Genomic DNA, 27,867 nt, shown 5'->3' on the forward strand with positions numbered 1-27,867 from the left:
AAGTACCTGGTCGGGGTGCAAGTTATAAAGAAATGTGTATAGGGATCAAAGTGAACAGCGAATGGACAGGGAGCAAGAGGACTTCGAGGAAGTTAATCCAGGGAAATGATAAATTACATAGAAAAAAGGAATTAGCAGGAAGATACTCTGTTTATAACGCTGCAGAACTGGAATCAACTCAAACATCTAACAAGAGGCAAATGATAACACATTATGAAGTAGTGACAATGAAGACTGCAACCACTTATAGAACTAGGAGATGAAGTCATATTAAATAAGAAAAGCAGAAATGGTACACACTCATTGGGTTCTGACTACATGTAAATATGGGTTATTAACAATGATTTTCAAACAGATCAAGCAAAGAAATAAGAATTGAATGTCCCAGGCAGGCTTGGTGGTACATACCTATAACCCTTGTGCTCAGAAGGCAGAGCTGAAGGCCAGCTTAAACTGCACACCAAGATCTTCTTTCAAAAGTAGACGAAGAATCAAATGTCTCACATTTCTGTTCTCCTCTTTTTTCCTTGGAGGATTGTATTACCTCTCTTGCCTGATTTCTTTTCTTCAGTTATAAAAGACATATGAATATGCCAGTCTAAATATGCTCTTTAAATCTTTTGGATAAACTCAGAAATTCCTGCTCTTCAGGACAATGGAAAAACAGCAACATCACCCCATGGAAAGATCAGTGTCTTTTTCTTACAGTGAGTTGAACACTTAAAAAGAATCATAAGATAGATAGATAGATAGATAGATAGATAGATAGATAGATAGATAGATAGACAGACAGACAGACAGACAGACAGACAGACAGACAGACAGACAATTTGAAGTGAACAATTTGAAGTCTATTTGACAGGTATGTCAATGATTTTTAAAAATACATAATCTTTGATTCTGTAATTCCAATTCAAGGATGTATCTATCGATGTGTAGCAAATGTTTAATAACCAAATATCTAGGAGAAAAGTCTCACATTCGTAAGGTTAAAAAAGGGAAAAGGCAATGTACTGACATCAGGGATAATGGAAAGCAACACTTTAAAATAAACCTCTTGTTTTGAAGTAACTGTAAACTTATTCACTGTTTAAGAAACACTGCAGAGAGATCCCAGGAACTCCTTTATAATCACTCTCCCCCACTGTAACAATTCATAGTACAATATCATAACTAGGGCACTGATTTTGATACAGTCAAGGGAGAGAAAGAACACTGCCCTCACCCCAAGCACCCCCACGTCCTTCCCTTTTGTGACCACATCTGCATCCTCCCCTCTCTTGCTCTCCAGTCGCCACGCATCAGTTCTCCATTGCTACGATTGCGTCACTTCAAGAACGTTGTATAATAAGTGATTTATAGAGTCTCTAACCTCTTGGAATTGACTTTTCTTCCTAGTTGTCATAAATCTCTGGAGACCTACCCAGGCTGATGAGTGCATCAATAGTTTGTTCCATTTATTATTGGTCAGTACGCCATCAGATGGACCCAACTGCTGCTGCCTTTCCGCCTTTCTCCTCCTTCCTCCGGGTGCAATGGAGCAGGCGTCACCCCAGTGAAAGCTTTCCATGTGCTCCCACCTACCCCACCCTCCAAATCTCCATGTTTACAACAGGCTCTCTAAGCTGGCTCTCTCCAACCCTCATATCCCCCCAGCTCACACCTTACTTCTAGTCTCTTCCACAGCACAGTTTCTCAAAAGAGCTGCCTGTGACTTTTCTCTGTCAATACAGAAGCCACCTCTGATTCCTTCGTTACCATTTTCTTAACCCACTCCACTAAGCCTCTACCTACACCTAATTACTCCCCCCAAGGTGACCCTGTGATGGCACTGCCAGGTCCAATGACACTTTTCCACCCTCATCACACTCAGATGCAGCCATACAGCTTGCCACCCTGTTCTCCTCAGGAGGACAGTTCTGCTTCTGTGACTCTACAGTCTCATTTGGCCTACCTACTCTGCGGGTCCCATATGCATGTCAAAAAGGATTCGCATTCAATGGCTTTACTAAAACCTATTTCTCCACCGGTCTCCATGACTCAGTGCCACGCTCCTCCTGCCTCTGTGTATCTGGACTGTGACAGTGACCCCAGCAGGACTCTATTTCCTTACAGCCCACACCAAGTAGGACCTAGGGACTGGATCCCACCAGGAGAACGTGAATGAAACTATGTGTGTTCCCCCAGGCTCCAGCTTTTAAGGAGTTAGAAGGCTTCTTCTCTCTAGTCAACTCCTGCCAACTGCAAAAAGGACCATAAAGAGCCAGCCAAGAGCAAGGCAGAAGCACGTCCCTAAACCACCATGCAGAGAGCTGCCTAAGCCAGAGCATTTGCTTCCCATTATCCCACGAGTAAGAACTGAAATGCTACTGTGATCAGCACGGCTGTCCAGCCTATCGGCTTGCCTGGGCCACACTGAGTAAAGCAGAATCGGCTGGGGCTGCATATAGAATGTATAACAGAATTCTAGGTACACAGGAAATAGTTCTAAGAATCAACAAATGGGACCATACTGAATTAAAAGAAATAAACTATGGCATGGGAAAAAATTCCAACAATTCTTAAGAGGATTTATATCTAGAATATATGAGACTCTCCCAAAATAGAAAGACTCCATCAAAAAATGGGTAAAGGAAATAAATAGACCCTGTACAGAAGTACAAATGGCCAATGAGCACATGTATAAGTGTTCAACATTACCGGCCAAGAGAAATTCAAATTAAAGCCCTGAGATTTTATTTTATCCCAGAAAGAATGGCCACAGTGAAGAAATCGAATAGTAACAGGCGCTGGGAAGAGTGTAAGAGGAAAAGGAACACTCTACACTGGGAATGGAATGTAAATCAGCACAACCACTGTGGGAAGCAGGGTGGAGCGGCCTCAAAAGTCTGAAATTAGAAATTCCATTAGAATTATTATGTGACATTAGAGAGTCACATAATAATGTTATAATTTTAGGGCCATGTTCCTAGCTTTCCAGGGCTACATGCAGGCTAGGGGCCTTGGCTAGACATGCCTGGGTTAATAAGCCATTGGCTCTTTGGGTTTGGTTGTCAAAAATGAAGAAAAGTAGAATATAGGTAATTACAAGTTGTATTTGGGGCTGGGGAGAGAGCTCAGCAATCTAAGCGCCTGTCTGGGAAGCACAAGGACCCAGGCTCAATCCCCAAGACCACATGTGGTGCCAGCCCCACATCGTGCCGGCCACCAAAACCAGGTGTGGCCATGCACACCTGTAATCCCCGTGCTGGGGAGGCTGAGATAGGAAGATCTCTACGAGTCAGAGCTGTGCAGTGAGACCCTGTACCAAATAAATAAATAAAGATTATAAATAGACAAACAAACAAGTTGTATTTGAGGGGCCAGGAGATGGCCCAGTAGAATAAGCGCTTCCCTGGCAAGCACAAGGGCCTGAGTTCAATCCCTGGTTCCACAAAGAAAACCAAGTTGTATTTGGGTATAACATTCACAAAATACCACAGCTAACCATCAAATAGTGATATTTTATGTAAATATACTTTAGTCTCAGTATTTCCAAACTTGCCCACTAAGTGAAGGAGAAACTGAGAAACCCATCATGCCACGCAGCTGTGGCAGTTATCAGGACATGCCAACTCCATCGCAGCAGGAATCCCCTAGCTAATTAGGAAGGCGCTGCTCTGGGTGTGTCTGTGGATGACTGATGTGCAGGGAAGCCAGCAAACCGAGGGGGAACCCACTCCGGGACGTGGATGCCTCAAACCACTGGGCCTGTAACCTGTGAGGAATACTATGAGGAGGAAGAAGTGTTCAGATTTTAAAGAGTGCCTGTCTTTCTGAGTGTGTCCAGCCTTTGCTGCAGTTGCACTAGCACACGGGTGTCCACACAACCAGTTGCCTGACCTTCCAATGTAGGCCCAGAACTTCCCGTGAGCCCTGGGCCTTCCCCCATGCTCCATCCGTGATCCCTTCTGTTCTGTGGCTGCCATCTCTGTGGGCTGAACAGACCCTGGACTGTCCAGGTCTCTAGCACACAGATGACCACTGTGGACAGTCCTGCCATAGATCCTGAAAACCTCCCAAATACCCTGCAGGGCATACTTAAGACATTTATTTCCTACTGGTTCTAGGCCTCTGGAGAACCCTGTCTTAGTTAATCTTCTCTCGTTGCTGGGACAAATACCCGACACCCAGAATGAAGGAAGGAAAGGTTTATTTAGCTCACAGTCACTGGAGGTTTCAGTCCACACTCAGCTGGCTCCAAGGCAGAGCAGCACAGGGCAGAGAGCCACCTTTCTTGGTGGCAGCAAAGAGCAAGAGCACCAGGGAGGGGTGGCAGCAGCTCAAGCAGCTAGCTTCTCTTCCCTCCGTACACTGAAATGCAAACTACCTGCCCCAGGGCAGGTGCAGCATCCACACCCACAATAATTAATCATAAACTCCAGAAGCCTCCCCAAGTCTGCAAGAGGCTTTGTGGGGACAACTATACACAAACCATAACAAACCCTAACTTATGTGACAGTATTCACAGACGAAAGCATCTGGGTAAATTTTAAAGAAAATGTGTACAGCTGGGGAGATAGCTCGAGGTTTAAGCACTTGCCTGGCAAGTGAAAGGACCCCCAAGTCCGATCCCTGGTACCACACGCCATGCCAGCCCCAGAATCTTGGGCAAGCATGCTGACCACCAAAACCAGGCATTGTGGTGCACACATATAATTCTAGAGCTGGGTACACTGAGACAGGAGATCACTAAGAGTCTGAACTGTGTAGCAAGACCTTGTATCAAATAAATACATTTTCTAAACAAAAAGAATGTTTTTCAAGATTATATTGTTTCTCCTTTCCCTCTTCAAGTAAGACTGACTCAGAAATGCCTTATTTAAAACATTCAGGTGTTATTTTGAATTGATTTCCACTGTCCAAGAGAGAAAAACCTATCAGTGTTCCCCTATGGTAGAAATTGTAATTTATACTCATTTACAGAGTTTGATTAATTAGTACTAGGTCCACATTATCTTCCTGTATAATTTACAGGAATAGGCAGGTTCCCTTCTTGTCTGTTTCAGATAACTGAACGTCCTTTGGAAAACAGAACTTTTTTCATGAGGGAAAAAGCCTTCCCTCCGACTGCTACGGCTACAACATATTTTACCTTGCTCACAGGCCTGGAAAGCAGGACAAGGTTCTGGCTTTCATTTGCATATCAAGAAGCCAGGATTCAAGGATCCGGAGGTTGTGTTGGGCATCCTGCAGCCTCTGCACTGTGAACTGTCAGACACATCCCCGCGTCTCCCTGCCCAGACTGAGGAGTCTGTATAATGATTAGACTGAGGCTTCTCCCCTCATCAGGGGGCTCCAGAGCTCAGTCAGTGTTTACACAATGCTTCTAGGTGCCTATTTAGTAAGTGGCAGGCCATGGAGACAGAAAACACCATTAGCTGCAGGAAAAAAAAAGGACATTTCTTTTTGTCAGTAAGTGATGGGCATAGCAAGCTCTGGGGCTATTGCTTAGTGCTACAAAAAACAACACAAAAGAAAACAAAGGGTTACCCCTCCCTACTTAACCCAATGCTCTTGATGATTTAAAACTAGTTAGGGGGGAATGTGTCAAAATTTCACTCACAGACATCATCGAATCCAATCTGGATTTGAAGTACAGGCTCTTGGCTTTTTTCTTTATAGTGCTCTGTCTTTTCTAAATTGTCTACATTGGTCATATAGTTTAATAATTAAAAATAGGTGAAAGTATTTTTATTGTAAAAGATTACTTTTTTAAAAGAAAGAAAAGCTAACTATTATTAACTGAGGTATTGATCTCAACCCTTTTCTTCATTCTAGTAGCATTACACTGCTACATCCCGGCGGGGGTCACAGTGGACAGTGTGCTTCCACCCACAGAAGCAGGACTTAATTATATGGGTTGCTTTCGCCAACTGAAAGCTAGCTGATGTGATGCCCACAGGGGCGTGAAATGCATCTGCATGGATGGGTTTACTTCATGCGCTTCTGCCTCTCACAAGAAGATGACACCTCGGGTAGCTGCTGGTCTAAGAAAGAGATAAAGCTCCAAGGTAGAGCACTAGCCCAGCATGCACGAGGCCCTGGGTTCAACCTCCAGAGCCAGGGTGGAGGATGGGAGGACAGGAAAAGAAGGCAGGAAGAGCGGGAAGGGACACACAGAGCACAGATCAGGACCAAAACGCATCTTGGAACCAAGCTGAACAGAGCCAAGACTGGGCTCATACCTCAGGTGGCCTTTAGCCAGGTGAACATGAAGAAATATTGTTGTCTGTCATTGACATTTTTGAGGATATATAGCATTGTTTTCACTAGTGGTATATAATGAAATGTGAGAGACACAGAGACAGAGACAAAGATAGAGACAGAGAGACAGAGACAGAGATAGATACAGAGAGACAGAGACAGAGCATGAGCCTGTGTAAGGGTCACAATTTTCCTTATACCCTGACCTACTGGGTATATAAAAATCCACAGCATCTTTCATATACTTACATGTAAAGGAAGCCTATGCAACGATCATGCCGGTTTGGGAAAATTCTTTAGTAGACAGTAGTTGTTTCCTTTTCTTCATCAAATATACAACTATTTAATTATAATTACAGGAAGTCTTATGAAGCATGAAATACAATAAGACCACCCAGCAATGAAATTCCATAGTAAATATTATAAGCCTCTTTGGATATTGAAACATACTTACTATATGACCTTGCTATATGATTTTAATGTTTACAATTCTTTCTCATATTCTGTGCACAACACAATATGTTTAATCAATATCCTTTTGCCAGATGTTTAGATGATAGGCAATTTCAATTATATGTAGTACTTCTCTAAATATTACTAGAGTTAATGCTCTGCACATTTTCATGATTATTTTCTTATGATTAAATCGTCAAAAACAGAATTGGGATCTTAAAGAATGTGCAAATTGTAAGATTTTTAGTATATGTTAACTGCCTTGTTTTAATTTACTTTTCTAATTCAGGGGCTGGGAGCCCTACAAATATAGTCAGCCCCAGAGTCCAACTGAGTGAAGAGCTTCCCACTTAGGATTCATTCTAATTAAGCCTGATCAAATTTAGAGTTTAGTTAAAACCTACTGCATACCTACTAAGCTAAGAATATCATAGCTGTTGTCAGCACAGAACCCAGAATCCCTTCCTGCCTCGGCTGTTTAGAAGCACCGTGACCTGGTGCAGGCTGCTCAGCCAGGCTGTACCTCAGCAGCCTCCTGGGCAAGGTGAGGATGTGCATCTCCCTCCTAGGCATCAAGAATTAAATAAGTCAATGCACATAAAATTCCCTAAAACAGGTGCCTGCCATGTAATAAACTTTTACTATTTGTGGGCATTATTCTTAGGGGTAAACAAATAGAACACAGATCTCTTGCTCAACTAAAAGTTTAGTGAAAGTTATCAAGGATAATTGGATGGCAGAATTTTCAAACTATGATTTAAATTTGGGTTTTAAGCAACATGGACTACTGCCAATGACAAGTTAAGCAAAGTCAAGTAAAGTTAAGCTTGGGAAAGGAGCTGGTCTTTCACAGATTAAGTCAGCCGCAGGCTCAGATAGCAAAGCCAGTTTGCCTTAACTTAGGTTCAGCAACAGGTAATGCACCAAGGTGAGTGCACATGTGTTTACGATAGTTACCTAAAACTAGCAGAAACTGCATTTTTTTTAAAGGACCAGGGACAATAAGCATTTCTCTGTACTCTAACACCTGATGCGAGCCTGACACAGCACATGAACTCAACAAGGCTCCACATGAGTCTACTGCTCCAGCAATCCCAAATCACCCAAATGAACTGAATTGTGCACAGAATATTAATATTTGCCTATCAGGGCAGGGGGGATAGCTCAGCAGTCTAAGCATCTGCCTGGCAAACGCAAGGACCCGGGTTCAATCTCTGGTACCACATGCCCTGTAGGCCCCAGAATCAAGGACGCACAGTGCTGGCCATCAAAACTAGGCATGGTAGTGCATGCCTATAATCCCAGCACTGGGGAGGCTGAGACAGGAGGACCACTATGAGTCCCAGCTGCGCAGTGAGACCCTGTACCAAACACATAAATAAAAAATTTAAAACATATTTGCCTATCAATAGGCTAAATGCTTTGTATTTGTTACTTCTTATGTATCTAAGAGAATCAGTTACAATTTTGTTTTTCATATTCCAATACAATTTTTAAGGAACTGTTTTCATAAACAAGATGGAGTTTAATGGATTTTTAGAAATGCTCTTTTAAGGACTACTAAAAATTATCTGACCAGAGACTTAATTACCAAAAATGACTATACAGTAACATAACTATAATGATAGAACTGCTGAGGATAGGCATCATGACTAGCTGCTTGTTTTAAAAATAAAGCTGAAGGCCAAATTTTACGGTTCAGATCATATATCAAGAACTATCTTCCTGCATCTTCTTAAACCTTTCAGTAAACTACATTACCAAAAATGGTGGAAGCATCTGTTTGTGAAAAGAACAGTTTAATCCAAATAAACTTCCAAAGAAAAATAAACATGGGATTCTTTTTATCCTTAAGATTTAATTTCCTTACCAATTAAACCTGGCCGGGCCAGTCTTGAGGCTGTCCCCACGTCAAAAGCAATTAGTCGGCTTCCAGAAAAGGAAAGCAAAGAAATGACCTAATAAGCCTTGGAAGAGCGTCAGCAAGGTTTAAAAACACGTGCCTCACACTCAATGAAGCACAACCATTTTGTGATGCCCGTCCCTACACTCTAGGAAGTACTGCCATTGTGTGATGACAGTCCCTATGTTCCAGAAAGCACTGCCATTTGTGGTGACAGTCCTGACAGTCAAAGAAGTACTGCAGTTCCATGATGGTAGTCCTTCCGCTCAAGGAAGTACCGCTGCTTTGTGATGACCATGCTGCCCCGGCACGAGGCCAGGCGCACAACAGCAACGTGTCTCACTGGAGCAAGTGCTCCCCTTTCTGTTCCCATAAATTTCATCTCCAGAAAGTCAAAATCCATAACTCTCAAAAAAATGTAAGTAATTCAACTTACTTTCCAGACCATTTATGAACTGGCAGACAAGACTGTTTTATATAGACAAAATATTGTCTCGGGATTTAAAAAACAATAAAGTGTCTTCAAAATACTTAGGTTTCAAGGAAAAAGCATTCAGATCAAAGAAATTTAACTTTTAGTGACTGAAGCTGAGTTTAATGTGACATTTCAAATGTCATAAAAATTTAAATGGAAGCTACTTTTTTTAAAACTATGTTTTATCAATTTGGTTATTTCTTATGCTCGTACAAATGATGGGGGTTTTCTGGTTTCCAAATTTTTTTAAATTTGGGAAGTCTTAAATTTATCTGTAATTGTTTTATTTTTGTCTTTTCAAAAATATATGTTTCTATTGCCAGGTATGGTGGTGCCTGTAATCTACCTGTAATCCACCTGTAATCCCAGCACTGGAAAGGCTGAAGCAAGAGGATCGCCATGAGTCTGAGTTCAGCTTGGGCTAGACAGTGAGTCCAAGGCAGCCTGAACTACATAGGGAGACCCTGTCTCGAATGAACAAACGAATGAACGAACGAACGAACGAACGAACGAAAGAAAGAAAGAAAGTTTTTAATTGACACATAATAATTATAAATATGAGCTTCAGTATGACACTTCAACACAGGTACACAATGTGTAATAACTGGATCAGGGCAACTGGCACATCTATCACCTCTGACATTTTTCACTGCTTTATGTTGGGAGCATTCACAATCCTCTCTACCTGCTATTTTGAAATATTTAATAGCTGTCAACCAGCGCTACTCCACTGTGCTGTAGGACATAGTTCTTCCTTCTGTCCATCAACCATTTGCTTGTCACCCCTTCTGAGGCTCTGGTAACTATTTTTCTAGGCTGTACTTTTACAAGACCCACTTTTTTATTAGCTCATACACAGAGAGAAGAATTTTTAATCACAATAAATAACATGCAGTATTTGTCTTTCTGTGCCTAAAATTTTAACATTAGCTACACAGGCAAACACGGGTGACAGTGAACAGATATATCATAAGAGTAGGCATATCAATGCCCAATAAGCACATGAAGACTGTCTACATTAGCTACGTGCACAGCTTAGATGTTAATCACTGCCCAGAGGTCCCTGTGTTAAAGACTTGGTACCCACTTGGTGTTAGCAGACAGAAGTGAATCCCTCAGAGGCAGGCACAGTGCGAGGTCTTCCCTCGCTGAGCAAGAGCCCTTGAAGGAGACAGCGGTACCGCAGCTTCTTTCTCCTTCTCTCCCCACCATGAGGTGCTGCCCATCGCAGCCCACAGCAACAGGCCAAGTGGCCATGGACAGAAGCCTCTAAAACTAGGCCAAAATGAACTTCTTCTCTTCACAAGTTAATGTTCTCATACTCGGCTCCTGGTGGGAGTTACACTGATGTATACTTCTGCCATACTCATACATATGTGCGTGCAAAATGGGGGCGGGTAGTGTACGTAAATTATATTTCACTAAAGCTTACCAAAAAACTCTTCAATTTAACTGCTTTCTGGATAATGTGAAAGTTTGGCAAATGGCCTGCGGGCTGAACTTCACACTGAGGCTCTGTGGCACTCTTGCGCCTGCTGAGAAGGGCAAGACCTGCTCAGAGGCGGGATACCCACGGCTCACCTGTCAGGGCTCCGCCCAGGCTGCCTCTCCGCAGCTGCTTCCCGTCCTCACTCAGCTGCCTTTTATACCTGAGCGACTTCCCGGGGCCAGAAGCCACATCTGGGTTGCTGCATTTCCGAAATGGCATAGGTGGAGGTGATAGTATGTGGTCAAGCTGCGGAGAAAAGAACAGCGTGGTCATTTGCTGGGGACACCCACGCGGCCCACCAGGAGCACCAATTGCCCAACTCAGCCTCTTTCCCTTCCCTAATCCCCTGCTCCCAACCCTGTGTGAAACTTGGCTAGCTTAGAAATTTGGGGATTTCATTGCAACGTCTTCCACTTGATAGACAATCTCGCTTAGTAAAAAATCTCAACAGGATTTTGAGTCCAGGTTATAATGGAACATCAGATCATGAAATCAAGCTCGGTACTGTCGTCCCTCACTTAGCGTGGAAGTTATGTTCCAGATGACCCCGCGATAAGCAAAAATCAACGAAGCAGCAATGGTACATTTATTTTAGTATTTACGTATATTTTAAGGATTTATAAGCCCTTCCCAAACTCTTACAAACCTTTCCCACACTTTGAAAACATTTCTAATGTTCTTAACCATTTTCTAAACTCATAAGCTACATAATTCTAACAACATATGCATACTGTACAGTACTGCAAAATCCCATGATATACCAAAAAATCTGTGACAAACAATTTAGATTAACATTTTTTGAACACCCATGAAACAGTGAGTCTGCAAAAGTCAAATCGCAAAATAGCGAGGGACGCCTACAGTGATACTGTATTCTCTGATGCAAAAAAATACAAATAAGGTCCAATGAAGAAAGGAAAAGTATTTCATGAGGGTTTTTTTTTAAGTGAACACAAAATAGTAATAAAAAACTTAGAAATGACAGAGTTGCACTACATAAAATAATACAAATTTGACACTGTTTGTTGTATTGCATAGTGCTGTCTTCAACTTAGTTGTTTAGATTACCAGATATATGCATGCAAAAGTGGAGAAAGAAAAAAGGAGTTGTATGAATTTAAGAAAAGGGAAAGAAGAAAAAAGATTAAGCTTTAGCCGCTCCTCTGAATGAGTTATAAATGCAAGTATGTGGACCCATGGTCCCTAGATAAAATGTCTTTGTGGATAATGCCTCCTCCCAAGGAAAAATATTTTCTACAGAGAAGCAAAAAAATCACTTCTTTAGTTCTTAAAAAAAAATTACTTATTGCTCTCAATATATGTGCAGGACAGAAACTTCTAAGCACCAGAGCCCTTAATGAAAATCAATACATCCCTACATGACTTTATGGTTGTTAAAAAGAAAACCTGTCACAGAATCAGAGAAACCAAAGTCATTTGAAGAGAGAGCTTTCTATAAAAGAATCCCTTGTGCCACAACACTTATCTCAAGATCTGCTCTGCTTTTATGAAAAACCCTTTCATTCTTAAAGGGTCCCATACTTTCTAAATGTTCACCTTCAAGGAAGTATATATACACATATACATGTCTAGGTAATTACTAAGGATAAAAATATTCAAGTGTATACACATTCGCTCAGATTATTAAAGACAAAATAAAGAGATATTCATGGAAATTTCAGCTATCTCAGAAAAGGAACAACTCTGTAGAAATTTAAAAACAGTAAAGCTTAGGTAGTATTGCCCAAAGCCTGGCATTTTACGAGATGTTTGACAGACATTTGTTTGGTTTTCATGGGGAAAGGAATGATTATTTTGTAACATGTCTGAATTCTTTTCAGATTAAGACTATCAAATATATTTACAGGAAGAAGAAATTCAAGGAGTAGGTCATCATCCATCTTTCTGTCTGTGACCTGCAATATAGTCAAAAATTCTGCACTAAAAGAAACCTGACCTTGCCTTCGACCTCTCCCAAGTTAGTTGAGCTAGAACAGATCCCATTAGCTCTGGGGCAACAGGATGTCACCTTTCCTCCTAAGCCCAGCTGTAATCATTAGCAACAGCCAACAGCTGGGTTCCAGGCACTTCAGAAGGAGCCATCTCAAGTTCCTGGCACTCAGGACTTCACTCTACTTCATTGCCAGTCAGTGTTTTAGTGAGAAACCCTCGAAGAACTAGCTTTCTATGTACTCCAGGATCCAAGCCAGATCAGGAGGGGAAAAGGATTCCAGAACATTCTTGTTAAGGAAACAGCCCTTCCAGAGGAGCTGTGATCGTCACAAGACATCTGTCGAGGCTGCTGTTCCTTATGTCAGCATCCTCCTGGGCCTCCAAGGAGGGATTTCTGTCTCTCCTCAATGTGTTCTTAAATCTCACGGACAATGGATTGCAGCCAGGGAAACCTGAACAGTTACACATCTGAAGACACAGACCCCAATCGGTGGTCCAACCGCAGTCAGGCTACCACACAATGCAGAGCTTATGCTCTTTTTCCTCCTTTGTTTTACGTCCTTCCCCAAATTTTTTCTTGCCAATTATTTTTCTTTGAAAATTTTCAGACAGAGTCACATCTAAGAAAAAAGTCTGAGTCCTACAGTGAGCGCCTCTATTCTGTTTGCCAGTGGCAAGCTGTGAATTGGTCAGTTGCTTGTGCTTTCTTGCCCTCTCCACACACATGTGCACAAGCACACACATGGTGAGTGTAACTTGCAGGCATGATGGATCTTTGTCCATTAATACATTAGCATACCTCTTCTAAGAATGCAGACTTTCCCTTAAGCTCACCTGTCCTGCATTCTAAATATTTGTATTAGGTGTCTTAAATTTGTCAAGATCAAGGTCAAACATAAAAGCTAGGAAAAACATAAAATAAGTTTGTATCATACAGACATTGCTAAGTTGCTCTTTTCCATTACAAGGAAAACTTGCAGCCACAAGGTGGCATTGTGCCATAGACATTCAACAAAATGTTCCCTAATAGCTTCCAGTCCTAGTAAATGCATTATGAATGGATGGATGACCTCCCTTCCAAGCGATAAAGCAAGCTAAGGTCTCTTGTACTTAGTTGTATTCTCTTAATTACTAGTGGCAGCTGCATAAAATACAAATATTTATTGTTTTGGGTTCACCGGCTTCTGCTACTTATTTTTTATTCAGCTTGCAGAATTATAATTAATTACTCTGGGGAAGAGTGTTATATCACAAATTAACAGAGGGTGGAAAAAATAAGTAGAAGAAAAGAGATAACCCCTAAGTAAGAAGTCTGTGATTTCTTCACATTTCCAACTAAGTCCTAACAGGCATGAAACAAATGAAAAGACAAAGTAAAGGAAAAATAAAAGAGAAGTTTTCCTTCAGATATATATCCATATGTCCATTTTAAAACTATCAATCTCTAAACCAAGGTTTTAATCAGAAACACAACCTCATGAGGAGAGTATTATTTTAAATCAAGGAAAATTCAGGCAGGAAACCGTGAGAGCTGCACATGTTTCAGACACAGTATGAGTAGAAAAACCTGTAAGCATAGTACCATGCTGTAAGATCCCTCTTCCTTCTTCATATCAATTCACTCTCCCAACAGGGCTCTCTCTAAATAGATCATTTTTCCAAATTTGCTGTGTTGTCAGTGGCTTTAGTATTCCTTTTACAATTCATCACAGCTTCTCAAAATAGTCCACCACAGACCTGAAATCTATTTTCCATTTTCTATCCTGATTTCAACACTCATAATCCCTTTAAAAACACTTCATCACACCCTGGAGCTTACAGTACATATCAAATGTGTCACAATGGACACTGTCCTCTGACTGATTTCAGTTTAATGCATTCTAACTTCCCTGAACCCAATCTTTGTACTACAAAGAGTTTAAAGACAAAGGCAGGTGTCTTGAAACTTCACTGGTGCCCAAGTTGATTCTAAAGGATCCAAACACTTGTCATGTTCCTCCTGAAGATGACAGTGGACTCCTGGACAGCCAGATCCCACCCCCTTGTCACCTAGCACATGGTTAGCTGCCAGGTACCCGGGACTGAAACATTCTCTTTGTTGAATTCACCAGTAGCAACTACTGATTCTGCACCTGAGTTGGATCAAAAACTGACGTTAATTTTTGCAAACTCCTGAATTTCCAAGTAGAACCAAAGAACACTTTGCAAAGCAGCATTTGCCTGTCACTGCAGCTGTAAGGCAGACAAACTGGGGCAGCAAACCGTTACACATGAGCACTGGGCAACTGTTCACGCTAGCAGCCCATCACAGAAACAACAGCATCCTGGACGAGAAGTGTACCACAGCAAAGGTAAATCCAATGCAGCTTTCAGACAATGTCCCAGGATTAAATTTAAATCCTATGGAAATGCTAGCCATGTGTAATTCATGTAATAGGATGTTTTCTGCATTTGTCATCCCCACCTATTGTTTGCTGTGTTACAAACTACCAAATGCAAAAAAACAGAAAAATTCACCAAGATTACACATGGCTTCTGCCATCAATGCAGATGAATTCAAAGTGAAGGTAAATTTTTATGAGGCTGGGCCTAATTTTTAGTGTCTCTGCCATCACCTTCATCACCACTGTCTACATGGACCATGAGGCAGTGTCTGTCTCTCTGTCAGTTTTTCTCTCTGTGTCTCTGTCTCTCTCTTTCTCTCTCTGTTTCTCTCTTTCTCCCTCCTCTTCATTTCTTTCCTTACATTAGAGACTGAATGTAGGGCCATGAACCAAGCTACTTTCACAGCCTTTTTTTCTGAGACATGGTCTCATTAAGTTGTCTAGGCATGCCTGACCATGCCCACTTGGGTTTCTTTTTCTATGGCTACATCCCCAAATAATCCTGTCTACCCACTGCTGAAAGGCACACCAGCAGTGTCTGTGAACATTGAGCTTTCAGCCTTAACTAATTTCCCAGACACTAATTTACAGACGCCATCAAGTGCATTTCTCTAATTCATACTTTCTAGACATTAACAATGATCATATGAACCACTTGATTCAAACTCTTATTCTTAACTTTGTTTCTCATTCCACACTTGCCCAACATATTCTGTAGCTCACCTTTCAAATGCATTTTAGTAGCCTGTCACATCACCATTGCTACTGTTAGCACCTTGTTCCTCTCACTGTGAACTCTCTATGCCTTATGAATAGCTTTCTCTGCTTTTACCCTGGTGTCAGGCTTGTTGTTTGACCCTCCCAAACGACAAGCCAAATATTCCAATTCCTCCGCTAGAGTCCTGCCTAGGTACTTCTGTCCAGAACAAAAACCAGCAGTCTACCTCTATTCCAACTTCTCCGACCTCACTATCCACCTCCATTTTGACTCACTTGCTCTCTTGTAAGACCTCAAATGCCCAAGCAACTTTCCACCCAGACCTTACATACATCACTTTCTCTCCCACAAGACACTGCAGATTCTAAGTCTCCTACCTCCTCTGGCTTCCAAGCCTATTTAAATGTTCTCTTTGCAGGAAGCTCTCTGCAATTACCTATGTAAAATGGGTAACTTTATCTCTATTTTTCTTTATAGTATTTATTGCCACATGACATACAAGCCCTTTGTATTTGTTTCTTGCTATTCTTTCTCTGTTAAAACGTAAGTTTCATGAAATTATTCACCAGCACCATCCCTAGAACAGTGCTCTATATAAAATGCAGCCTGTAACATTTGTGGAAAGAATAAATGAATTGTTAATCTCTGGTGTTTTGTTAAAATGCAACAACAGGAGAGAAATAGAAAACACATGCCATAAAGAGCTTTTTTGTTGAAAATTAGAAATTACATGAAATATTATTCAAGTTGAGTATCTAAAATGAGTCACTATTCCTGCAACAAAATTCAACATTTCATGTGTGGAAAAGACCCGTAGGTTACAGCCAATGGCATATTTTCAAAGCGCCTTTTCTCTATACCAAACTAATATGCTAATTTTTGAACAGGACTACCCCTGAAGGTGATTCCTAAATAATGAATTATTCGACCTTTCAACTGTATCCCTACTAGCGTATTCACTTGCGTCTATCAATCCAACCTTTCCTAGCCACATTCCCCGCTTCTATAATTGTGTATTCATTCTCAAGATGTGACACATGCATTTTAAAGACCCATCCAGAATGCATGTGCCCTGAGGGCAAAGTTCACCAGTTCAAAGGGATCACCAGTGTCACTGGCATACATAATACAGCTTGCTGGTAGAATCTTTTTCTATGCTTTACAGGGAAAAAGAGAGACAGACTACTAATATGGGTTATGAGGACATTGTTCAGTTATTTTTGTGTTTTGATACTAAATATTCCAAGAAACCAGAAATACAGAAATATCTGAATTATAAAACTGCATGGACTATGCACGTAATCTTTCTTAAGCACGCATGCTCTATTTCTGTCATTTCTGCCACCCAATAAAGAATCAAACTAGCAATCTGAAGTGACTTTATTATATTTCAAATTAGACTTTATTTATTTTTAATCCAAAGCCGATAGTCGATATTTTATATTTTGATAGAACAGGTTTCTATAGTTCAGACAGGCACTGGATTCATACTGATTCCATAGTGGTTAGAAGCCCAGACTTGAGCTAGCTCTTGGTGTCCTAATTAAGATATTTAACTCTTTCTGTGCCTGTTTGCTCACACTCCAAAAGCATAAAAGCATCCATCCCCTGAGGTGGCCGTGAGGGTTGACAGACTTCATATATGCAAAACACTTTTAAAAGTACTGGGCCCATGGTAAGTGCATAACAAATTTAACTGTGGCCACTACTAACATTCCCATGTAGAATGTCACCCCTTTTACTATTTAGGCAGTGCTCTCAAGGAAGCAGACTACAATTTTATCGAGGTTTTTGGTTTCTGTATTTATAGCTACTGTGAGAATTTGTTTAAAACTGCTGTACAATTGTATCAGGCCAAATGCCTACATTCTGGAGCAGGAAAGCCCAAAGGCAAGATCAGACACCAGCACAGGTGTCTCCAGCCACATCATAGCAGGAAGCGGAGTGTACGGTGGTGAGGAGCCTACTCTGTCCATGAATGGTCAGGGACAGAGTGCCAATGCCGGGCTGTGGACAAGATGCTCCTGCCTGACGTACAGGCCTCAGAGGTAGTGAGGATGCGCGAGGTGGTGTGTGCAGAGGGCTGCCACAGTAGAGACAGCCCAAAGTACTCACGAGCACCATCACCACCCTCCTGACTTGGCTCAGGTTGCCCTTCTCTTGACCTGCTTCCTGGCAAAGCATGTGGCTATCTAGTTAGGAGCCCCTCCGAGTGGCACCTCTCTGGCATTCTGCTCTAGAAAAGCAAAAACACTGGTTATTCTCTGCACTGTCTGAAGAATATGCAGTGCTCTCTTCCCAGCATCCGCAATCTAACTAGAGACTCCAGTCAGGTCACCGAGAGTGACGATACTGGACTACATTGAAGTTGGGACCTTTTACTGATTTTGCTCACATTCATTTTAGATGGTATCACCCAGAATGTGTGATTTCATTTAATGATACTATAAGAAACGGCCCTATAAATCCAGATACTCTGTTCTATAAACACGTGAGCAAAGGCCTGCAACACACTGTGTCCAACTTGTCAAGACCCATCTCTTTTATGAATATTTATTAAGCAGCTGTGCCAGATATTGCTCCGAGCACAGCAGTGGGCAAAAGAGCAATAAACAGACAAGACTCCCTGCCTGCCAGGAACTTCATTTAAGGTAGAGAGAGAGACACCTGCATAAGAACTTTTCCGTTCTCTTCTCTAGAACTAGTGGTGCCACCGCTGAGCTGAGTCTGCTGGCCTGGGAGCCTGTGCCCCACATACCTAGTCGTATTTCTCTACTGAATCCCTAGAAATCCCCCACAAATCCCATAGCCCTACAGCAGCAAGCATCGCACATCCTATCTCAACCAGATGGCCTCGGTCCCTTTGCTACTCTATTGTTGAGAAGAGTTCGTTATATCCTCTAAGCCAGTGGTTCTCAACTCACACTGAGGGACACTAGCCATGGCACCATTTTGGGATCACACCTTGGAGGACGTCCCCTCACAAAAGGAGCTACCCAGGCCCAGATGTCAATACTGTAAATAGCAAGAGCCTTTGCTCTATACTTCTGTCCTTCTCGGTCCCTACCTATTTCTAAATTATTCTCTTTGCTGAGTTCTGTGCTGCTGGTAGCTATCTTAAGACCTTTTGAGAAGAAGAAAATGAATGGAGAGTATAGATAGAATTTTACACAACTTGTTTAGTCAACAGAGGTGGCAAGCCATTTCCTGAGCAGCACTAATTTACCCTAAGATGTTAACTGTTTATTAAAATTCACTTTCTCAACGATGCACATGTTTTGAAAAATGATACATCAATAGAATGTATTTAAACTGTCCCAGATTCCAACATTATTTTCTATCTTTGGTTCTGTAATTAATTCCTGGAATCACAAACATCAATTAGCAATAGTAAATGTGCCTTAGAAACATCCTGAAATATGTTATTAGACCAAACTACAATGGCATTCACCTAAATAGAGCTGTACCACAAGAATTGATTTTCGTTCTTTCCAAGAGAAATATGTAAATTAGCACTTTGATATCACTATCTCACTGTCTGTCAGCTTCAAGAAAGTCAATTCCTTTGCTCATGAACACACACACACACACACACACACACACACACACACACATACACCATCCACCAGCAATATTCTCATCACAGCCCATAGATAGAGGAATATGAAGCACGTATTTAATTTCAGCCCACTGTGACATGTACATTAAGCATAATTTCAATTGCTGAAAGTTGTGGGAAAAAATAGATCTTAATATTATTTTATAGTTAAAAGAACATGGTACTTAAATGCATAGTTTTCAGACTAAGAATTACTTCTCAAAGTTTGATTTAGGAACCATGACACTAGAGAAAACATGCGGAATATACTAATTTGACTTTGCATATTTATCACCTGTGTTCCTGTCACTTTAATATTCTAGATGCTTCTCTGACCTTTATTTAAGGATCTAATCTATGCCTGAAGTTGTTTACTCATCTGAAGTCATTAAATTCCCCTGATACCATCCTGTCCCCATCAGCAATGTAACTGAAGATTCTGACCATAGTTAACAAGCAGAAAAAGAAAACACTTCTCACCAGTTATCTTCCTTCTGTTTAAAGCCACAGTGGAAAATTCCCATATACCACCCCAAAATCATGACATGCTATGCCTACTTCCCTTCTGACAGAGAGAGTAGACTCCCACTTAGAAAGTGGTGCCATTCCCATTTTATCTTAAAGAAACAGAGGTAGAAAAATCATCCAAAACCTTCCGCTCAGAAGGAAGTACCCCAAGTATGAAGTCAAGGATCTCCAGATTCCATGTTCCTTACACTCTTCCAAACCCTCCCCAGATAAAAGCTCACAGCAGTATAGCACAAGTAGCCCAGAACACTAACCTCCTAACTCCCCCTGACCTCTCCAAGGTGGGGGATTCCAAGAGGTGACTGAGTTCTATTTTGCTGTTGCTTTTTGTTTTTTGTTTTCTGGGATAGGGTCCCAACTGTGTAATTCAGACTAATGTTGAACTCATTATGTAGCGCAGGCTGGCCTTGAACTCACAGCAACCCTCCTGCCTCAGCCTCCCAAGTGCTGGGATTACAGGTGTGTGCAGCAACATGCCTGGCAGATGACTGAGTTCTTACATTATGGTTTCAACCAATCCAAATGGTCTGGTGTAACCCTACCCAATGGCCTACATAAACCTCCTTAAATCCGAATTACCGAATCACAAGATATTAGCAGTAGAAAGGACCTAAAAATCATCTGTAATCTATTTTCCTGGTTTCCCTGGATGAGTAGGCCCAAGCAAGTCAACCATTCAAGTTTACAAAGATATAGCAGATGAATCCAGAACAGACTCCAAATTTCTGGACATACAATCCACTGATGGTTGGACTATGTTCCCTTACCCACTTTGCTTCCTGCCAGTCCAAAATAGCAATCACCTGTCGTAACCACCGTGGATGACTCTCTGTGGTTTTCTATTCATAGACACTTTATCTAAAACACTTTTCCAAACAAATGTCTCTTATGGAATAAGCAATGTGCTCAGGGCTGAAGACAGAACAGACAGGATACCACTGATCCTTAACACACTTTTATCCAAGACTCAGATTAAAAAATAATAATAATAATCAAACCACAGGGAGGATACTCAACTGTAGTTAGGTACAAGGGATAGGGCTCCGAGCAGAGCTGTGGTCCAGTACCTGGTTGGTTTCTTTTCCTGTCTTTGCTATAAGAGTATTGCTAATGCCTTGACTAACAGAATATGGTCCTCACCTAGAAGCCAGTCCAGTAAAGGGCACAAATGGTATATGGACATATGCTAATCTTCCTTCGGACTTGTGGCTTTTCAATCCCATCTCCCATGTCCTCAGGGATAAGAGAGACAGAGCAGTCTCTCCTGCCCCATCAGCATCACACATCACAGGGCCATTAAGGTCTCAAACGTCTTTCTGCAGGCACCAACTGCTCTACCCACACCATGCGTTCAAGGAGTCAGCAGCATATTGCATCCTCTACTAAGGAGACCAGGAACAAGGCAAGCAGAGAGACTGAGCTCTGTGGCTCACTTTCCACCAGGACTCTGTTCCATTTAATCTGTAAAAGCAGAACAATTATATCCTCCTCACGGGATTTTTGGGGTTGACATAAAGCTCCAAGCATAATTTCTGTACCTAGAAGGCATTCAACTGCTCCCTCTCTTCCACCTTCTCTGTCCTTTCTTGGCCTTATTCTCATCATCAGAACATATAACAAAAAAAAAAAAAAAAATCACTGCAACTACTGTTCTACCAGAGCTAAAGACAAACTTTATACAAGAGTCTGAGGAAAAAAAAGATTATTTCCTTGCTCTTCTTGTAAAACAATTTGCTATATCTGGACAGACACCATAAATTCGTATTAATTTCATTACTTCACATGAAGGGAAAAGCTAGGCAGTGTGGACAGAAGTTGTGGATTGAATTCTGACACAAGAGACACAAGGAATGCTTTCCCCAATCACGAGTCACAGATTCTCTGGGCTTAGAGACCTTCCCAGTAAAAGTGCAGCTAAGTGTGAAAGAGAGAAGACAACTACCGAGGAAGTAGCAAGTGGCCTGAGAGAAAAGGTGCAGGGATAGAGGTGCACTGGTCCCTGAGGTCTGCTACAGTGGGATCGCTGTATATACCTACGTTGTACCAATAAACTTAATTAACTTAAAAAATAAATTTGGTCCTGACATGAAAACTTGAGAAAAAGAAGAAATCTTTGGAAAATATAAGGCCCTACTTGCTCTCAGCCTCCTGAGCCCCCAAAACCAAGTCCCCACCCCTTTGGTTCTCAGTGTGTCCATCACAGACAAAGGATGAAGCTTCTCCCTCGGAAAAAAACAACACCTTAACTGATACATAACATTTACAACAAAAACAGTAACTGTATTTCATAAGAATAAATTTTAAAAGCCACAGATCTTGAGTCAGTCGCTCCCTGGGGAAGCTCCAGCTCCATCCTGGTTTCCTCGTTTTTCTGGGCTAAATCCCTGCGCCCCGATTCTTCTACCAGTGTCTCTGTCCTGTGTTGCCTGGGCTTGAGGTCTGCGGGCTGCCCTGTGCCACACCAACATCTGTCTCTGCAACACAAGCCTGCCTGGGACTGGATTCCACTCCAGTGTCTGGCCTTGGTGCCACCAGCCCCTGCCCAAGGCACTGCCAGGTGTCACCTGTCCCTGCTGGAGGCACCCCTGGGTTGAGGCTGTACACTTCACACCATCCCAGAGCTGAATCCCATTATGCCTCACCAGCTGGACTTCCAGTCCCCAAGAGCCAAAGCTAAGACTAAACTGCCAAGCCCCAGGGGAAGATGAACTGGAGAGCTGGGGGAAAAGCAGACATGACTGAAAGGTATAGAAGAAAAAGAAGGGAGGTGGGGAGAAGCACAAGAAAAGGGAGAAAGGAGAACAAACGATAGCATGGTAGACAGTGTCAGAAATGAATCCACCTCAACTTGTCTCTTGAGTTGTAAGCACATAAGAACAATGACGGCTTTACCAGGCTCACATACACTGATTCGGCATGGAAAGATCTGGCTCCAAATGGGACTCACTCCTCCACCTGCCAGGAGAAAGTTCTTTTCTGAGTCCTGAGAGTGTGGGGTAAACTGAGACGTTACCAACAGGCTCCTAACTCTGCTAAAAGAAGTGTTCACCTGAACCACAGCATGGTGAACCACACAGAAAGGGACCCTGGGCCTCAGAGGCAGCTCCAAGGGCTGGGGCGCCTCACCCAGCTAAGGCCAGAGCTCAGAGAATTTTATCAGCATAAAAAGGAAATCATTTTAACCATGTGTAAACAATAACTCTAAACCTATTATTAAAATGACAGCTGGTCTTAGCTAATGAGAGTACAGATTTAATTCCTGCCCCCTAACGGACAGCAAATAGCCACCAATGCACACAACCCACAAAGAATAATCTGCCAGGCTACAGAACCAATCGGTCCCCACCTCAGGAAGTGTGAATACACTGATGTCCAGCAGATTCTGAGAATAGGTGGGGCAGAAAAACCAAGAAGGTGGCTTTGCAGTGGGTGTCCAGCTCTGCTTCCGGCCAAGTCTGTACCTACCCCATTCCACCTGCACCACACTATGCGAGAGCTCCGCTGGACACGAGCATATCTGAAGGTTGGACTCACTCAATACACCAAGGGGAAAGTCTTAGATTTGAGTCTGGAGTCTCCCTGCAAGCAGAGCACTCCACTCCCTAGCTCTCAATAAATGCAGGGCTCTAGTATAGAAAACTCAACTTAGGAGGCTGGCGAAGGTACAGCAGAGGGAGGGAGGATGGAGAGGGGCTACCTAATGGGTACAAAGGTGCTACTAGGTAAGAGGAATAACTTCTAGTGTTCCATGACACCATAGATTAGCTACGGTTAATTCTGTATTTCAAAATAGACAGTAGAAAGGCTTTTCAATGTCCTCAACACAAACCGATGGCAAATGTCTAAGATGTGGGATATACCAGTTCCCCTGATCTCATCATTATGCTTTGCACATGTATTAGAGGCCATGCTGTACCCTATATATATATTTACAATTAATTTTGTGCCAGCTAAAATGATAAAGCATAGTTGTATAAAAGCAGAACTTAGAATAGATCAATGAGGTTTATTGTCCTTATACACAGATTTGATGCAATTAATCCCTCTGCCATGTATTTATGATTATCAGACTTCATTCACAGCAGAAGAAGCCTCTCTGCCTGAGGAGGCACCGCCTAGGCTCCAGTTCCACACCCGTATCCCCGAATGATGGGCACTGCCAGAGGCTCCCGTCCTACCATGCTCAGACCACTGCAGCCACTCACATCCGTTCCCAGCCCACACTGTGCACTGATACTCCAGGCACTGGCCAACTGCAGCCTGCACGCCACACCAAACTTCACAAAGGCATGCTCACTCCTTTACACACTGTTCATGCTTCCTGTAGCAACAGAGTGGAGCAGCTGCCACTGAGCTCGGAGAGCCCACAAAGTCTAAAATATTTACTACCTGGCCCTTTATAGAATGAGTTTGCAGGAGCCCGATTTACTCAGTAAATTGGCTGAGTACCTACCCGGCACCAACTGTAGTTTGGGTGCTGCGGAGACAACAGTAACTACAACAAAATCTTTCTTTCTTTTTTTTTTTTCAGGTGGTAATAAAAGCTGAAGCAAAAGAAAGGGGAATATCGAACAGAAAATGAAGAACACCTTTCAGTACTGGTGATGAGAAAAGATTTCTCTAAAAGAATAGGACATTTGAATACAGTCCTAAGGGCAAGAAAAGAATGAGCTGTATGGGACAAAGAGGCCTCCAGCCCAAGCTTTGGGTCCCTAGAGTGAGTTCAGAATGTCTGAGAAATGGCAAGCCAAGTAGCTGGGAAATCTCCTCTTTTTTCCTGGTCTCAATGCTCCAGCTGCCACCATCCCCACACCCAGGCCCAGTATCGTTCTGAACACCAGCTCCTCTCCCATTTGATCTTTAAATGACTCTCCAGCACGGCACTCATCTCATGCCCATTCCACAGTTCAAGAAACTGGAAACTGAGTCTTCGTAAACAAACGTGGCTTAGCCAAGGCACCAGAGCTGTGACCAATACAAACAGAGACCAAGAACTGGAGGTGAGACTCAGGCTCTTCCTGTACTGTGTCCAGTTTCTGTTCATGCAGGCAGAACCAGTACTGTACACAACCATACTAGCGATTTTAAGTTGCTGTTGTGCACCATCCTGATTGCCATGGGCCACAGACAGGTGGAGGTGACCCCACTCTGCAGGCTTCCTTTTTCACTCTCCATCTTCTGGAGGGTGAACTTTTCTACCACCTCCACCCTAACATTGTGCAAGCTCCCTAAGACTGCCTCTAAGACACAGACTCAGAAGATTCTCCATGCCAGGAAATGGCCTGGGAGAGAATGAGAACTCAACTTGCAGCCAGCCTTCTATGAGTCACACGCTGACAGAAGCACGCTGTCTATGTCATTTCTAGGAGATGACACCAAGTGAGAATGGCGGGGTCTTCCATTTGGATATCTGTATCCACAATTCAGGAACTGCTTGAGGAGTCAGAACTCATTAAATGTGGGAGACAGCACGCACTAGGATCCTGTGCTCCTTAAGATCAATCATCTTGTAATTCTCTGGGCCAAGAAATGCAGCAACATCCTAGTGTGGCCTGCCTTGGAATGTGTTGTCAGAGAGCTTCCACCTGACCTCCCTTCCAGATAACTGTTTGAAAAGTTTGTACAGCCTCTAATGCTTGCCTCAATGGTCAGAAATGTGCAAGGCACAAGTGCATAGACCCAAGCAACCAGCCACCCATCTACACGGGAGTTCCTCCCAAAGCCCTGGCAGCCCTCAGCCAGTGAAGACGTGGGTGGCTTTTCACAATTTCTTCAGACACCCCGTGTGGAGATGTCAATCAGTTCCCCAGTAGAGCTCTCTAGATTATACTAGCAGGACACCTAAGAAGTACCCACAACAAAGTTCCGTAGAAGCACTTCTAAAGGACAAATAGCACACCTCCACAAATCTCACAGAGAAAGTGGCAAGAGTGATGGAAAATGGCATAGGATTCTTACAGAAAAGAATGCATGAAATTCTTGGCTATGGGCCTGGGAGATAGCGCAGCAGCACAGCACCTGCCTGGCAAGGGCAAGGTCCTCAGTTAGATTCCCAGTAACAAAAACCAAACAAAATGTTTGCCAATTGCTCTGTTTTGGCATTTTCCAAGGAAAAAACAGAACCCCATTCTTGGTTAATATGTTGCTGAGCCCTGTGGAGTTTAATTGCTCAACTGTGACCCCCAACACTCAGCAAAAGGGTTGATAGAGTCTATACTTAGTACATACTAAGAATATATGACAAAATAAGCATCTATTTGTATGTGAAGATATTTAAAAGATGCTACTTCCCCAAGGAGTTAAGAAACACAACACTGGGGCTGGGGGAAAAAAAAAGCCAAGGGGCTGGGAAAATGGCTCAGTACATTAAGCGCTTGCCTGGCAAGTGCAAGGGCCTGCATTCAATCCCCAGTTCCTCAAAAAAAAAATTTTTTTTGAGGCAAAATTGGTTTAGATCCAGAATGCCCCCCACAAGCCTCATATTTACGATGCTGGGCTTTTAGAAGGTGACTGGGTGAGGGCATGCTATGCTTGTCCACAGAGTGCGCCACCCATGAGTCACAGCTGACTTGTTGTCAGGAGGTAGAGTGTGGTGACAGGCAGCTCTAGGGTACATGACCTAGAAGGTGAACCTCTACTCGCTGTCTGCTTCCTCCGCCCAGCCCTTCCACTCTGCTAATTCTGCCTTGGAATCAGTCAATCAGGGAATAAAAGTCTGAGCCAAAATAAGTGTCTCATACTTTAACATGCAGAGGTCAGGTATCTGTCCCAGCTATGAGAAAATGACTTAAGACCAAAGGTAAGAAGTGCGGTGCCTCTGTCCACGAGGAATGGGGGATGATGGCTATTTAGGACAACTCCTTGGCCAGGGTTAGGAAGGGGACAGTGTTCCCTGCCACCTGATGGCATTCTTTTGTGACTGAGAGGAACCAGTGTTGCTCATCTCTTCTTTTTCCCCCAAGAGTTCCTGCCCCAGAGGTCAAGGAAACTAAGCGAAATGCTGTTCCCAGGACTGAAAAAAGATGAGGCTGAACAGCTGGGTGTCTTCTGAGGAGGGAGGTGGGAAAGGCAGGATTATCTCTTGGGAAGTACAAGATAATTTTATACTTTGTGTTACATAAATGGTATTTCACTAGAATGTGAAAGAAATGTACCATATGTAAATATGCACCATTTCCCCCAGTGAATGGAAGTATAGGAAAAAACAGGAAAGTCAACTTCAAGAATTAGAAATGACTATCACAGTAATCCCAAAAATCCAATTAAGAGGCAGTATATTTTACTTACTAACCAGGTCCTCTTCATCACTGAAGCTGACTGAAACAAAAAGAGACAAATAACCAGAGGGAGATGACAGTAAAGGTCATCAATAATTCAAGAGTTCAATAACTGCTTTCAAAGAGAGAATTAATCTACCTAAAATCTCTTAAGGATTGTTATGTTTCAAAATCTTAAGTAGTTACTGTATCTCAGAGCCTAAATTCAGTCAACAAATGTGGCAGTCAAGTTAGAAATGAAAGGCCAAATAAGTTGGGTGAACAGAAGCTACGAACAGTATAGGTATTTGGCACAAATAGTCAAAAGGCAAACCCTAGTACAGGCACTTTTAAAGAGAACACCATGACCACCTATTTCAGCTCCTCAAAAACACTTCTACTTCAGGGAACACCCCAACTCTGCACGCACACACGCACAGACACAGGCTTCACTCCCTGATTTATTCCCCTTCGTGGTTCCTATCATCTAAAATACTACGTATTTCACTTCTTTGCCTATTGTCTCCCTCCACCATTCAAATATAAACTTGACAAAGGCAGAAATGAGTGAGTGTTATCTCATGAAAGTCCCCAAAGGCCAGAAAAGTACCTAGCACAGACTGGATGGAGGCAGTAGCCAGTGGGGTGGAAATGACTATCATATTTAGGGTGTGCCACCTCCTGCGCACATGGTAGTAGAGCACTCTGTAGCCTTCTGGTGGTTGGAGAGGGTCAGGTGAAAAACCCAATGGGTGAGTGTGAGCAACAGTGGTGTGTGTCTTGCTCAGGCTAAAGTGCTTAACTGTAGTGAGCAGCCCTGCAGGGCACCCCCATCTCTGCCTCAGGGGCTGCTTGCTCCACACA

General features: G+C 42.6%; 1 protein-coding gene across 2 annotated transcripts in view; it reads right to left on the reverse strand.

The window, feature by feature from the left end:
* The window catches only part of Mast4 (microtubule associated serine/threonine kinase family member 4), a 587,536-nt gene that overhangs the window by 421,372 nt on the left and 138,297 nt on the right, over positions 1-27,867 (reverse strand). For both annotated transcript variants that reach the window (XM_023705080.1, XM_004623035.2), the window contains exon 2: positions 10,659-10,812. In XM_023705080.1, coding sequence (XP_023560848.1) covers positions 10,659-10,812 — 154 coding nt within the window. The remainder of the gene's footprint in view (positions 1-10,658; positions 10,813-27,867) is intronic.

This window comes from Octodon degus, unplaced genomic scaffold (genome assembly GCF_000260255.1).
Source record: "Octodon degus isolate 3935 unplaced genomic scaffold, OctDeg1.0 scaffold00001, whole genome shotgun sequence".
NCBI lineage: Eukaryota > Metazoa > Chordata > Mammalia > Rodentia > Octodontidae > Octodon > Octodon degus.